Source organism: Carassius auratus, chromosome 45 (genome assembly GCF_003368295.1).
Source record: "Carassius auratus strain Wakin chromosome 45, ASM336829v1, whole genome shotgun sequence".
Lineage (NCBI taxonomy): Eukaryota > Metazoa > Chordata > Actinopteri > Cypriniformes > Cyprinidae > Carassius > Carassius auratus.
Genome location: NC_039287.1, coordinates 2,931,323 through 2,947,892, shown reverse-complemented (window position 1 = coordinate 2,947,892; position 16,570 = coordinate 2,931,323). Strand labels below are relative to the sequence as shown.

Sequence of the window (16,570 nt, the reverse complement as noted above, 5' to 3'; positions counted from 1 at the left end):
CACCCTGTGGTTATTGTCTCAAATAATTACCTGAGCAAAAACGTGGGGCCAGTAGGACAAACAAATACATAAAAACAGAGGATATGCGTTCTGTAATCTATTCCTGATCCTGCTAAAATATAGACGACTCAGAAAACTGAACAGGCCTAAGTATATTATTAAAATAGACATAGTTATTAGGCCTAATCCGCATAGGTGACTTAAACTGATTTTTTTTCTTTTATTTCATTTAGGAATTTGTTCTTTTTTTAAAAGGATTTGCCTGAGGAAGAAAACGTGAGCCAAAGCAGCTAACACAGGAACAGTCCCTCAGAGTTTCTCTTTCCGCTCTGCCCCCTGCTGGTGAGAACTCAGTCACACAACGGGTCCTTCCTTGTCAGCGATGTGTAGGCCTATTTATTGCTAACCCCAATAATTTTTATAACCTGCAAAGAAACCACATCTGCCAGCAAATATCACTTTAGCTTTTGAGGCTAATCTGGAATATCTAAAATAGACAATTTAAACGATTAGAACCTTTTGTGACATTTTCCCTACTAACATTTTTTTGTGCTGTAAAACTTATGCAGCACCTTACAAAACATTAAGAATTATGTAGCATAACTGTTTTTTTGTTTTTTTTTTGTGCCATGGTAAATGAATTAAAAACAGTCTAGTCGTAGGGGGTTTCTATGCTACTAGTGCCACCTAGCGGAACTACAAAAATAAAGCATGTTTTCAAGCAACCTTTCTAAACGCATCATTCGCGTTTCACGCCTCTCCCAACTCGAACACATCTCTTATGTTCTAAAGAAGTGAAGGCATGTCTCAACAGGTAAAAGTGGTCTACTTTTTTAAGTTTTAAAACTTGAAGTTTAACTTATCTGTCAAGATGAAACTCCGCAAATTAGTCTTATAGGTTGAAATCCAAACATTTCATGTCATGCAGAGTTTAGCTTCAACAACACACCTGCGTGTCTGGAAGTTTCAAGTAAGTTATACCTACGGTGCGTTCCAAATAAGATATATCTCCCTCCGAAGGGCACTTAGGAGTAAAAACAATAATGGCCGCCATATTGAAGGGTCGTTCCACACCGAAGTGCTCAGTACTGGCCACTTCAGAGGGCCCATCAAAATGAATGATTTCGAAGGGTCAACCGATGGACACTTTGGGTCCCCATGATGCTTCGTACTGGGAAGTTTGGCCTCACAGGTTTGACCTATAAATGTATGTATAACATTTTTCTATGCTACTGTAATATTTATACCAGTTAGATTTGGTACATTGTTATGGTCAAAATGACATTGTACTTCAACAAAAATACTTTATGGCTACCTTTATCAGTCCATGCAAATGTTTCCAATACATAAATAACACATACATATTACATTACTTATACAAGTTTGCATTATATTTAATGTAGGGCCGGGACTTTAACGCGTTAATTGAGATTAATTAATTACACAAAAAATAACGCGTTAACTAAGATTAATTAATTACAGAAAAAAGAAATTCCCGCATTTTTAATAACTTATTTTTGCACCGCGGAACGTTTCTCACTGGATTTGTTTCGGCGGACCGATTATACTGAAGCACCAACTAGCGTTCGCTCCGCATATCACTGCAGCCTGCAGCACATCGAGCCTCAAGTATCACCTCAACGCAAAACATATAGCAGCTAGCGTGGACTTTACACTTTATGTTGAACTATATATTATTTTGTTGGTGCAACAGTTTATGTTGAACTCTTTATTGTTTTGGCCAAGGTTATTGAGAGTTGGACTTAGTATGTTATGGCCTCTACAGCAACAGAGAGAGGTTTTCTAATAGTCAGTGTTTCCAATGTTCTGAATGTAATTGACAGTATTGTGTTTTACTTAAAAAAACTCTTTACAGAAGGTTCCAGCACCTATAAGCTTCCTGAATTTCTGAAATGTACTATTTCTAAATTGTTTCTAAATATGCTATTGCTACACTTCATGGCAAAAATTGCACTGGTCTGCTAGACTTGGTTGAACAAAAATAAACAATATTTTGTTGCTTAAGCTTATGTATTCAGTCAAAAAAATTTACTTCTCACTGTTTTCAGGTCAAATATTTATATGCGATTAAAATGCGATTAATTTCGATTAATTAATTACAAAGCCTCTAATTAATTAGATTAATTTTTTTTAATCGAGTCCCGGCCCTAATTTAATGTAAAAGATGATTGGGAGTCAACTAGCAAACACAATGTGCAGCGAAGGCACCTCCTTGATCTTCTCTTAAGATGCAATACAATAAAAAAAAAATTCAGCAATTCTGAATGTTACACGTGGGTAGTAAGACCTTGATTAACTGGTTCAGGTGTGTTTGATTATGGTTGGAGCTAAAGGTGCATTCAAGCCATATTTGTAATTACCCACTTTATGAGATACCAACTTGTAAAAGGCTTGCACATCTTCGTAGATTTCGTATTTACAACTTGTGAACTAAGAGTTTTCTGAGAGGTACAACTTGTACCACATAACCACCTCAGGTTCATTAGGCACTATGTTTAGGAATTGATAGAGTGATAGTTCAAGTCCAAGTCCAAGTGTATGAACAGCTCCAAGTAGAACGTCATGTGTTGTCATCTTGAAATCACAGTAATTATGACATGGCATAAACTCTGCAGTACACCAGCCCTCCAGGGCCAAGTTTGGTAACCCCTGTCATAGTATGTCTAGGAAGACCTCGTTTAGCTGGTTCAGGTGTTTCATTGGGGTTGAAGTTAAAGGGTTACTCCACCCCAAAATGAAAATTTTGTCATTAATCACTTAAATAATCAGTGAAATAATACAGTGCATTCTTGTGGCGGGGAAGACACAGAAGAGCATAAGCAACACGGTGATATGGAGTGACAAAAAGGAGACCATTGACAAAATAATTATTGAATAAAGCTGTTATTTATGTTTTCTTCACCTACAAAAAGTGTTTCTGTGGCTTAATATAACCCACATGGCATGTCTGATAGCAGACGGACAATTCTGGAGACGACTTTTCATGCCATTAATGGACCTTGACACTGTTATTCACTTGGCAGTCTATGGGACAGTCTCAAGCCTCCAGGTTTTCATCCAAATTATCTTAAAATATCTTACATTTTTCAATTGGTGGAGTGGAGTAACACTTTAAACTTTGCAGGACATTTGCAATTCAGGAGCAGGATTGGATACCCCTTTTGTAATCCATCAACTGGAACAAAAACGATCACAATTTATATTTATTCAAATAATGAAACTCTTTGAAAGAGGGCATGAGTGTAGGTGCAATTTGCCAGAAATGTATAAAGTTATGTGTCATGAAAAAAGCCATTAAACTGTGAGAAAAAACTTGTGTCGTGGTAACTTCATCTCGTTGGACTGTTATTCCGCATCTGCAGTGGGGTGGGTCAGAGAGTAATGCACTGGTGTAAAGAGCTCAGAATGCACTTTAAGCAAATGTTTTAAAAAGTAAATTTTTCATAAAATGTAAACATTAGGCTACAACATACACAGTGGTTCCTGTAACTATACAAATCTAAAATTAAAAAATAGCTTTTCAACAGATGAGAAGATCAGGAAGTCATCACTTGATCAGGTGCATTTGATCAAAGTCCCTTTAATAAGGCAAGTCATGTCACTTGGCGGCCATCTTTAAAACGCCTTTTTGTCCTGTCTCTTTGAGTGGGGAAACATAAATTCTCCAAAACTGTTTGCCAAGCTTACAATTAAATTTCATATTTGAAATCTAATCTATTGAAATCTAAATCAAATTTTATTGTAAGATAAGGTGTAATGATAAAAGATGTTATCTTTAAAATATTAAAGTAGACCTGCTACACCAGTTCATAAAAACTTATCACTGAATGTACATTAGTTGCAAACATTTATGTGCAGGTGATAATGGAGAACAATTATGTTGGTAAATACTTTTTAGTCTTTGAAAAATATGTTATATTTTTCTGTTATTTTTCACAATGACCCAGTTTGCAGCTCGAGTTATGCTAATTTTTCATACTAAGTTTAATAACAACTAATTTTATTTAAATGACTGTTGTAATTAAAATGCAGAGTTATTTAAATATATAGTTTTTGTTGAAGAATGGGGAGGAAAAGCTTTAATTTAAAAACCTACATGTTCAAATAGCCTAAAATTTGAGATGAGTAAAGTGTAATAATTCTGTGAATTCCAGTAATAATGGCAAATATTTTTAAAAGGACAGTCATTATTTATGCACATGACATGAGAACCATTGATGATTGGTCAACAAAGTGAAATCAGTTATGAATGTAGCATGAATTGCTTTAACTTGTAACTATAATGTTTTAACTAATTGTTTACTGTTGCATACTTCATTATTTTTTGCCTCCCATCTCTCTATCTGCACATGAGGCAACATACATAAATCATAAGATCAACAATACTAGATGTCAAAACCCTAGACACAAAAAATTTGGATCTAAAAGACAACGAATGAAACTCAAATAGTTCATATTTTACACTTTATTGGTAGACTGATACTGAAAAGACATTCGTTGGAAATTATTCCAAACATAAGCATTGTCACATAAAGCACTGACTGAATCAGGAAAATTAATTTAAATTAAAAATTATATAGAATATAATTTATAGTCTGAAGAATGTGATGTAACTTCTTGAGTTTGGTTTGGTTTGTGAGTAAAATGATCAAAATAATAGAAGAAAATGTACACCTGGCAAAAAAAATGTCAAAAGTAAAAATACAAAATCAATTGTATAAAAGAAACTGTACACATAAGCATCAAGTAAATTTCTTAATACTTTTAACACATGTCTACTACATTGCAAAAACTAAAAAAATACTATTTTCTGTAACCCGTTTCATTTTTGGCCCCTACAGCATTTATTTTTCATTTATTTAATATTCACATTTTGTTGCGTTGCAACCTGAAATGAAGATGGACACAGTTTTTATTTTATCCAGCTGTATTTACTAAGTGCAACTTATAATATCCAAGTGAAATATATAACACTAATATGTCATTTTTTTTTTATATGTATATAAAAACAGATTCTCTGAGTTGGAAAAAGGATCACCCCCTCCTAAAAATGACTTGTAAACTCAATCAGAGGGAGCTAATCACCTTCTCAAAGGCACGCAAAGCAGCAGCATTGATCAGATGTTGTCTTTTTGATGAGCTCAGCATGAAAAGAGCTTTCCTGGAGCATTTCAGTCCTTGGTAGTGCAACTGAAGCAAACAATAAACGGTGGGTGGCAAGGCACTGTCAAAAGATCTCTGGGATAAAGTTTTGGACAGGCACAAGTCAGGAGATTGATTTAAAGAAAAAAAACATTCAAAGGATTTATCAATGCCTAGATCAGAAGCACGGTGAAGTCTATTATTGAGAAGTGGAAGGTTTTTGGCAAAACACAGACCCTCCCTGGATCAGGATGTCACTCCAAACTGGATGAAAGAGCCAGGAGGAACTTGCTCAGAGAGGCGACCAAGAGTTTTACAGCAACTCTGAAGCAGCTGCAGGAATTAAGGACAAAGAGTGGTCATTGTGTGCATTCTCCACAAATGTGGCTTGTATGAGAGAGTTGCAAGAAAAAAACACTCAATGAAGGCCACACGCAGTAACGACTGAGCTTTGCCAAAACCCACTTTAAAGATTCTGAGGCAGATGAGACTAAAATGTAATTATTTGGCCTCAACACCAAACAATATATCCTGTGGAAATCCGATTCAGCTCACCATCCATATAACAGCATTCCTCCAGTAAAGCAAGTTGTAATATCCTTTTCCGTTTTTGGGGTGTTTCTCTGCAGCAGGGATTGGAGCATTTGTGAAGATGTGAAGGGGTGGTGTTGGCGCAGTGGATAAGATGCATGCCATTGGTCGGAGAGACCTGGGTTCGAATCCACTGGTTGACACCAATGTGTCCCTGAGCAAGACACTTAAGCTCTAGTTGCTCCAGAGGCGTGCGACCTCTGACATATATAGCAATTGTAAGTCGCTTTGGATAAAGGTGTCAGCTAAATGAATAAATGTAAATGTAAGATAGAAGGAAAAATGGATGTGGCAAAATATTGTCAAATTCTTGAGGAAAATCTGCTGCCCTCTGCCAGAAAGTTGTCAGTGGGAAGGAGGTTTACCTTCCAACAGGACAATGACCCAAAGAGGAAAAGGTTAAAAGAGGAGAAGGTGAATGTCTTTGCATGGCCTACTCAGAGCCCAGACTTAAACACCAATGAAAATCTGTGGAATGCTTGAAGACTGCAGTCCACGAACGGTCATCATCCAATTTAACTGAATTTGAGCAGTTCTGCAAAGAAGAGTGGGCAAATATTGCAAAGTCTAGATGTGCAAAGTTAATAGAGACAAATCTCAACAGACTAAAGTCTGTAATTAATGCAAATGGTTGTTCAACAAAATACTGACACAAGGGGGTGATAATTTTCCAGCTCAATGATTCTGGTTGTTTATTTTTTTTTATAACATGTCGGTGTGGTATATCTTTCACTTGGATGTTATAAGTTGCACACATTAAATACAGTTGGATAAAACAAAAACTGTGTTAATTTCAGGTAAAGGCATTTTTATTATAATATAAAGCAGTACATTTGTGCAAAAAATTGACCCAGACAAAAAGAAATGTATTCCATAATTTTAGCTCAATGCAAGCTCTGCAAACAGAAGTATATGATTTTCTAATGGAATTGTTCTCTCTGTGTTTACTAAGAGTCAACATTCAAAAGCAGGCTTAAAAGTCTTGCTTTCGTTCTTGATGATTTAGGAATTTGATCAACCTTGGAGCAACCGGAAGCTTGTGAATTTTCTTCAGTCTCTTGGTCCCGAGCAGTTTGCGGATTTTCAGTCTGCAGAGCTGCATGAGTGGGCGTGGAGGCACTGCAATCAGAACCAGCAAACGATACACAGGTGACTGAAAGCATTTGCATATGTGAATAATTTAAGCAAAGGGTATAGGTGCACATACTTGCTCTCTCTTTGATGCACTGCCACTCATGGAAACTGTCCAGATGTTCAATGAGTCGTGCACACAGTTTCACATGCCCAACATAATCAAGAAGCACGTCTATAATCGGTCCTGCCCAACGGGAGACGTGTTCGCTAGAGATCACCTCACAGAACTAGTAAAAAATTGTGTAAAATGTGGTACTGCAAGCATTATACAAATTTACATTTGAGAAAAAATATTACACTAGTTATATGTGGCTTCAGGCCACTTACCTGAATACAAGTCTTTTCTACTGCTTCATCAGAATCATATCTTGGATTACACCTAGTTTTTATAGGTGGATGAGGATTGCTGCCATAAACACAATTGAAACATGACAAGGCATCGCAGCCATTATCCATTAGATACTTCAGTAAAGTCAGATACTTCATGCAGAACATAACACTGGCTGGAAAGGTAGTTGGGTGAGTTGGGATGTAGGAATTGACATTAGCACCATGTTCAACCAGCAAAGTCACTGTCTGGATGCAACCCTGCCTCAGGGCCACTAGGACTGGGTTGAATGTGTCCAGGTTTGGATTAGCACCAGCCTTCAGGAGCATGGTGGTAGCATTGATGTTGTTGTTCATGACAGCAAAGTATAGAGCTGTGCTGCGACGATCTTCATACATCATAGAACGACCCTCGGACAACGTGGCATTGACATCAAAGCCGGCCTCGATCAGTAACTCAAGAATATCGTTTCTGTTGCGCTCCGCTGCTAAATGGAGGGGGCTGATACCTGAACGCTTCACTCTGGCCTTGCTTGTGGCTGGGATCAGCATGGATATGATACTGAAAATGAGAAGTTTTGTGTTCTTGAGTGCTAGTGTGCTTGCTTGTGTACACTAAAATACTCTTAAATGTCATATTAGAATGGGACCATTAGGGTGAAATGATGTTATAAGATGGAAAAATGATTTGATAAGAAGAAAAGCTTGTATGTAGTGATTAGCAATGATGCAATGATAGAGAAACAGTTCTAGGGTTGGGAACCGAAAAGTACGGAAGAGGACATGCTTGTTAGGGGACATTGACGCAGAACAAGATTTTATATATTGCTGCACAGCATATTTTGTTTATTTTTTCTATATAAGCATGTTTGACTATTGCAGCGTGTTTTTTTTGTGTGTGTTTTTTTGCAGCATCTTGCGCATAACACTGCATTCTAAAAATGCTGTGCTCATGTTAAACAAAGGTGTTTTGAACGTGCCACATCACCTCTACAGAATCTACAATGCGCAAAAGACTACAATGCGAATAGAGTATTTCGATTTCCAAACAAATAATTCATTTCTTTCTAGTCAATCAAAAACATACAGTGTAATGTAGTCCACTTTTTTAAACAAATGACTCATTAATTTATTTTTTTTTGAAAATCAAAAAACAACACATTGTGTATAGCCTGATTCCCTTTATTCTGATTCTTTGATGCCGTTTTAATTTTTATTTTTTACTTTTTACTTTAACATATTAAAATAACTGTCATTGGAGCTGTTAAGTAATTGAAATAGTTAAGAGGAACCAGAAGCTGGGATCATCTACTTATTTACGATTCCCACCCCTAAACATGTCATGCTATAAAGAATTATGGGTAACACTTTAGAATAATGGTCCATTAGTTAATGTTAGTTAACTACTTTAGTTAAAATGAACTAAGCAAGAAAAAATCCTTCTACAGCATTTATTAATCTTAGTTGATGTTAATTTCAACATTTACTAATGCAATATTCAAATCAAAAGTTGTGCTTGTTAATATTAGTTAATGCACTGTGAATTACCATGAACTAACAATGAATAACTGTATTTTCATTAACATTAACAAAGATGAATAAATACAGTAATAAATGTATTTTTCATTGTTTGTTCATGCTAATTAATGAATTATCTAACATTAACTAATGGACCATTATTCTAAAGTGTTACAGAATTATGCTATGGGATGATTAGTTTTACTGTTAGGTGAGTAAAAGACCCTGCACACAATAAACTAGAAGAGTTAACAAGACATAACACGAATGTCAGAAGAAAGAGCACTTATCAGAAATGGTATTTTTAAAATAAAACAAAAAAGTACCCATTTGCTCCTACTTGAGTTAGCTTGAGTTAAGGTTACAGGATTAGCACCATCTACAGTAGCAACAGCACTGCTCTTAATCACCCATTGAGACTTACTTAGTTGCCCTGACAATTTTGTGGGTACACCCGAAAGTGAGGAGGTCTTTGCTGAAAATCAATGCAAGAGCATGAGATGTACTACTAAGCCTAAACTCTTAAGAACCAATGGCCTTTGCATATAAACAAGTTACGTATAAACTGTGACCTGAGGAAATTCCTTCCCAAGCAAATTCATTCATTCATAAGAATTCATAATGCATACCTATCATTACCATGCTGGGCAGCTATATGAATTGGCAACAGTCCAGTTTTGCCTGGCTTGTTGGCATCTGCATTTTGAGATAGAAGAAACTGTACAGTTCCCTCATGACCATTTTTACAGGCCTCATACAGTGCTGTGGCTCCATCTGCAGCCTCGCTGTTAAGATCTGCACCTGATTAAGGTGGGATGCATTACGTCAGATGCAATACATCACAAAGCAACAGTGGAACAGAAAGGGAAATAACAGACCAAATGACAGTGAACGATTTTACCATTTTTTAAAAGCATGCGAAGTGCATCCACTTTTCCACTTTGGGCGGCCACAAAGATAGGAGTGATTCCGTACATGTTGGGTATGCTGACTTTGGCTCCAGCTTTCAACAGCATCTCACAGATTTCCACATTGTTCCTGCACACACTCTCATGGAGAGCGGTCCAGCCTTGAATACAGCTCTTATTCACAGAGGCGCCATAATTCAGTAACATGGCAACCATTGTTGGGTTTTCCTTCTCACATGCTACAGATATGTATAGAAATGATCAAATTTCCATCACACCACTAAAAGCCACATTAAATCAAGGGTGGAACAAAATACATATATTTTAAGAATTGATGTTTTTAAATGAAATGATGTGGGTCGAGGCTGGTAATCCAGGCCAGATAGGTAGATTGTCAGAATATTACCTTTGTAAAGGGGAGTCTCCCTATCCTTATTGGTAATATCAGGATCAGCTCCTTTCTCTAGAAGACACTCCATGCATGCAAGATGTTCCATTACCACAGCTATCATTAAAGCAGTCTGCTCATTCAAAGTGCACTGGTTGATCATCCCAGGTTGAGCTATGAAAATAGTATTCATGAACAAAGCCAGAACAATCTGTTAGAGCTGGGCTAAATAAAGTTCAATGGATTCATTTTCAAATGAGTGTGCACTACCTCTCAGGAGAATTTTAATACATTGATCTTGTCCATAATATGCCGCCTCGTGCAAAGGCATCCATCCATCTTTATTTGGTTTAAGAAGGTTGCACCCAGGTTGCTTAACCAACAGTTTCACTGATCCTACATCTCCTTCCAAAATGGCCTTAGCAATAGGATCAAACTCCCTAAGGAAGAAATTGTTTTACATTTTATTTTGATGCATTAAGTGTTGCAGGTGAGACGATTACATATATTATTATTCTTAGTTTGGGCTCTTTCGCATCACTACTGTTTTCAGCATTGATAATAAGAAATGTTTACTGAAAAGCATATTAGAATGATTTCTGAAGGATCATGTCACACTGAAGACTGTGGAGTAATGATGCTGAAATGTCATCTTTACCATCACAGGAATAAATTAAATTTGAATACACAAACAGTTATTTTAAATTGTAATATTATTTCTCAATATTAATGTTTTACTGAATTGTTTATAATAAATGCAGCCTTAGTGAGAATGACATTTTTTCCAAAGACATTAAAAATTCTTACTGACTCCAACATTTTAAATGGTAGTGCATATTTTGTGCAGTAGGATTAATATACTGCTCACTGGCACTGAAACATACAGTATGGTCATACTGACCACATCTACTTATGCATAGCTCTAGAATCATTTATTAATAATTAGTATTTTATATCATACATTTTTTTATTACATTTTACTACTAAAGTATATATATATATTTTATGTATTTTAGTCTTTTCAAGCATAGAAAGAACCACACTTTTCTTACATACTAATGAGCACATTATATTGTATTGTCATGTAATTGTGCAATCACTCACTCTTCAGGCACATGGGCAACTTGCAAACTTCCGTCATATTTTCGGTATTCCATCATTCGCTTGCCATTACCAGTAACAAAGTGACTTACTGAATTTACATCCTGTGGACATATTGTTTCTCTTTGGAAAAAAAAAAAGATTCATATAAGTCTATTTAATGCTGCCTCAGATCTCTAACTATTGCACAATTCTTGGACTTCCACTGAAAGGGGATGGGATCATTTTTTTTATTTCTTACCTATTTTTTTATTAAATTACCTACATGTTATCATTGCAATTAAACATAAATCTACTACTGTAACACTAGTTGCAGAGTTGACAATGTAAGATTACAGGGGAAATTTAAACAAGTGGATTGGGGCACAGCAGAGGATAGTGTTTCTATTTTTATGCATGGAGGCATGTAAACTTGAACAACTCAGGTTGCTCCTCTTTCTAATCTTGACCTTTAAAAGAAGAGGAACAGATGTGAAGCTGTTGTGTCAGCCATCAGAGAAGCTGTGGTAGGCATCTAAAAGTGATATTGTTACTCTCTCTGTGAGAATTCTTTTTGTGGCAATACACTGATGTTAATGTTTTGATCCTATTTTCTACATGCAGTCTTGATAATTTTGCATAAATAAAATAAAATCAATATATATTTAAAAGTAAAGTTTAAGCTTGGTGTAAATTTGGCAATAAACATGTTGCAAATCTATGCAGATATTAACTGTCACTCACATTTTTGAACATAGACTTGAAAGTGCACAACCCAAATTGACCCAAGGTCAGAACTCCTGTTATGATGGTGCACTCTTGTCATAAATTAATCTATTACCTTTCCTACATAAATTTGAACAAAAAACACTATTTTAAAGTAAGTATGTACTTAGTTAAGGTTAGTGTGAGTATGATGTGCTAAGCACTGGTTATTTTAATACTCACAGGGAGAGTTTGTTTTATGACGGCACCTCATTTCATTTTGAATGATGCACAGCAAACTTTACCTGGGTGGATTGGCGGGACACGCAGTCAGTTCTGGTTGCAGCTGGGGAGGATGTGATGGTGGAGCTTGCCATCGGGCTGCTGGCCTGTTTGGAGAAGTGGGGGTCTTTGAGCTTTCAGTGTCTGATGCAGAGTTGTGAGCATCAGCAATGCTCCGCTCAATTGCCAGCTCCATGAGCTCATCATCAGACAGCTCGCTGTAGAGACTGTAGTCAGCAAAGTCCATGTTGGTGTCTGTTGTACCTGGCATGGACACATGGGCGGCTGCCATGTGCGATCCTGAGACAATCAAAACAATCATCAGGCCTACTTAATGAACCTACTGGACTAACATCTGTTTGCTTGGCATACTTATCACAGAAAACTGTTATTGCAAAATTCATTAGCTTACTTGATTAGGACAGACAGCTAATCTGACAGATTTCTGATTTAAGGTTTTTGATTTATGGTCGCTTAGACTGCATTTATGTGATAAATACAGTAAAAAAAAGAAAATTATAATATCATGAAATATTATTACAATTTAAAGGGGTCATGAACTGCTTTTTTTGTTTGTTTTGTAATCTTAATGCAACGTTTGAATAGGTGTGGTGGGTTGTAGACTCGGAAGTAAACTCCCACTGCTTTGATTGACTCACAGTTGTGTATGTTTGACAGGCTACATCCTTCATGGACGGACAATGTGTGATTTAGATTAAAACGCATAAATACTTGTACATATCAGCAAAAATATCTGTAATAAGAGACAAAGCAAAAGTGACCATGTAATAAAACAATTACTCAACATTGTGTCGTGCAACATTACTGTCGGATTCAGTATTGACTTATTCGCCATTGGTGGGAACGCCCACAAAAACGTCACATTTGTTTATGCCATGGGGGAAAAAAAAAAACATTTGAATTAACGTGCAGAGACCTTATTAGGTGCTTGATCTTTACTTTTTGTGAAGATTTCGACTGATTTCTGCTTGGTGCAGTACCGAAAAGTTGCTGTGTGTCGTTCTGTACCTCTAATAAGTAAAAAAACCTGATCTGAAGATGTATATGACTGATAAACAGATGGACTACCGGAGGTAGCACTGAGCGGGTAACACAGATATTTTTTTTTTCTTTCGTATATTAGATACAAATTTTCATGTTATATATTTATTTTACGGAATGTATTTGTGAAAATGATTAGGGAGCTGCTGCACACACCACATAGAATCAGTGGACCTGTTTTGTCAATGTTACTAATATTTTTAATATATCAATAATAAAATACGACTTGACTTTTACTCAAGTCTTTATCACTCTATTAAAATTAAGCAAAGCAAAACAAAACGTCAAATGATTGCTTTCACAATCCGTATCGTTCTCGCATAGGCTTGTTGTAAGCTGTCTCTTGCTCTATTAGGTAACAAAAAATGTCGGGAAACGACACCTTTGTCCACTCCGTTGGGTCGTTTGTCCAGTCACAGATACCGTACGGACAGTCCGACCCAATATGGATCAGTTTTTATACATATGTTACTCTGTCGAGCAGCAGTAATTATTATATGTAGGCCATTCTGAGTCTAGACCATGCTTTTCCAATGAGGGGGAAAGGACTGTTAACCTCTAGGCTATCCCCAAGATAACTCAGTCCAGCCATAACAATCATCAACTACAGGTGCATTCGAAGAACTGAATTATGGTAACTCATTGGTAACTCCATGACTTAATTGACGACATAACTACGGCATGCTCGTAGTTTCTTTATGTTATTATGATATAGCTCTTTAATATAATTCAGTGTGCACCGCCGTATTCGTGTATGCATTTAAAGAGCACGCGCTATGATGAACACAGAATAACGGCTGACAGGACAGGAAAAGGTTTTTAGGTTTTTACTGATATGGCCTGACAACATCTCATCTGACCGCAGTTCACTGTTGGTCTATTGAAGCTTCCTTGTCACCTGCAGCTTCTCCGTGCTCATTAACAGCGCCTGGCACTGAGGAGAAGTTGGAGTGTGCATCTGAAAAGTTTCCCGTTTGATGTGGTGGTTAAGACGTTCTGTGTCTAAATAACCTCAATTATTGTCAAAAAAAAGAAACAGAAGCAGTAGTTGCGAGGGCGATGGAAAACCCTAGCTCCACCCCTGCATTAATTGTGTTAAATATTTTTAATGCAGTTAAACTGACAAAATAATAATAATAATAATTGCATGCGTTACACATTAGTGTAAGACATGATACACTTTCGATGGTTGTAAAATTAATACCACATATAAATATATTGTAAAAATATATATTTTTTAATGCTTTGTGTGTGTGTGTGTGTGTGTGTGTGCTGCTTTCCCCCCCAAGCCTCATTGGGAAAAGGTTTCATGAAAAAATAAAATAAAAATGAAGAGTCTGTCACAAAGGACAAGGAATTTATCCTTTCTATGTTTTTCAGTTGTTTAGTCTTAAAGGGATAGCTCATCCAAAACTGAAAACTGTCATTCACTTCATGTAGTTTTATACCGGTATGATTGCACCAAGATCTGTCAAAGAGTGTTGGTAATCACTGACTGTATGGATAGAAAAACAAACAAACATGTAAGACATTTCTCAAAATAATTTTTTATAGAAGAAAGTCATACTGGTTTGGAATGACATGGGGGTTAGTAAATAATGACAGAATTGCAATTTTTTTGGTGAATGATCCCTTTAAGTATTCATTCATGCCTCTGATTTAGCATCTAAAAAAGATAGTACAATTACAACTTTTGTAAATAGCAGGTAAAGGTGCATAAAATAAATAAATATAAAGCATAATTTTAATAAAACCAAAGAGTATGAGTCAGTACCAATGCTGAACAAAATTATATTAATCTCTCAACATTTTTACAATATTAATGGACCAGTGTATACTTGACCTTCATCCAATACACACTAACCAAAAAAAACAAAAACAAAAAAAAACTACTTACCACTTCAAAATGTTTTTCTTTTCTTTTTCTCTTCCTTAACAACGTGTCAGATTTCCAAACAGAAAAGGTTGTTTTGTTTATCCCAATGTCGAGTGGCACACTGGAGACTTGCTTGCACTGGGACCTGTTTAGCTCTCTGCTAAGAGAGGTCTTTAACTGTCACCCCACACCGACTCTAGGTACACGTGATATACAGTGTGCCAAGATCACCCTCTTAGCTGTTGCTGTTCTTGAGGGGTTGCAGACCTGGTGTAGATTACGAAAAATATCTTTGAGCTAGTGCAGTGAATTGTGATTCCAGAAATATATTTGCTGAAAATACCCACTACAGAAGATTTCTTTACTGAAGTGTAATTATAAAGATAATAAAAAATAATTTAAGAGTGTAGTATGTGATTGTGAATAATGGTTGGACTTCTCTTCATACACTGGCTTTGTTAATTGAAACAGTTTGCATGTAACAGGGTTAAATTATTATGCTGTTTTTGCTGTGTCATGTTACAAGTGGGTCAAGGCTACGAGACAAACAGTACACAGAATAGCACTCTGTGAATACCTTATTCTTTATTTATAGATAAAGCTATTAAGTTAAGGTCAAGTGGAGTTAAGAGCAAGGTTATAAACTTGTTTAATACTCTTTGTTTGGGCTGATATGAGCCCCTTTTACTTGCCAATGTGTATAATGGCTGAATAATTTGACAAACATAACCAAATAAACAAGAGGGTTGCGTAACAGACTTTTGCATTTGTGAGACCTTGGCTCATTGTAAGGTCTTCCAGGGGTCAGAAAGAAGACACCTCTGTGTTTGTACAGACACCAGTGGAGTTTTAATGTTCTGAAAAGAGAAAAAAAGAAAATATCTCAATTCTGCTTGACATTTTTAAACAAGTTTGGTTAAATATATAGTTTTAAAATTAATTTACGAACAAAATATGGTTAATTTATTTCTTACTTAATTTGATCTATCTCTCTCTTTTTTCTTAACAGGATTAAAAGTTCTGAGCTAGACTGGTGGCAGAAGTTATATTTAAATGTTTTGCTTATTGTCTAATTATAGTGCTTATGTAAACTGCAGTTAGCTTGATTCAGAATGATATAAGAGGTCTTCTTAAGGGATGTAAATGTACACTGATCATAAGACTTACGGTGGTCCCCAATTAAGTTTCACCTTTTACCTCTAAAGGCCAATTCACACTGCACCCACAGATGCTGAAAATCATCAACAGACATGTTTATCAGATTTTGTCTGATTAGTGTGTGACCCCCTGACGCCATTAGCTGGTGTTGGTCGCCCCTTGTTTTCAACGACTGAACATGTTGAATCCATGTTTGTTGGGAGTTGAATGTCTGAGAAGTGACATATTGTACTTGTACTTGTTGGCACAGTGTGTGAATTGGCCTTTGTTTTTCCTGCAGCTGTTGCACTTTACCCTGTTGCTTATTTGAGGTTTAGAAAAGCTGCGATTCTGATGACCAGCTCAAACTTCTCTGTCATACAGCAAGACCAATAGACT

General features: G+C 36.2%; 1 protein-coding gene across 2 annotated transcripts; it reads right to left on the bottom strand.

Annotated features, from left to right (window-relative positions):
- Positions 1 to 6,412: 6,412 nt before the first annotated feature.
- LOC113062900 (ankyrin repeat and SOCS box protein 2-like) lies at positions 6,413 to 15,196 on the bottom strand. 2 transcript variants are annotated; one of them, XM_026232962.1, is made up of 11 exons: positions 15,056 to 15,196; positions 12,120 to 12,396; positions 11,134 to 11,253; positions 10,300 to 10,469; positions 10,048 to 10,203; positions 9,635 to 9,880; positions 9,363 to 9,534; positions 9,158 to 9,208; positions 7,216 to 7,777; positions 6,962 to 7,115; positions 6,413 to 6,873 (listed from the first exon to the last, which is right to left on the bottom strand). In XM_026232962.1, the coding sequence occupies exons 2-11, from the start codon at positions 12,386 to 12,388 to the stop codon at positions 6,728 to 6,730; spliced, it is 2,046 nt and encodes a 681-aa protein (XP_026088747.1). In that variant the 5' UTR covers positions 12,389 to 12,396; positions 15,056 to 15,196; the 3' UTR covers positions 6,413 to 6,727. The 2 variants fall into 2 exon arrangements, with proteins under 2 accessions (XP_026088747.1, XP_026088748.1); XM_026232963.1 differs by lacking the exon at positions 11,134 to 11,253.
- Between the last annotated feature and the right edge of the window lie 1,374 nt (positions 15,197 to 16,570).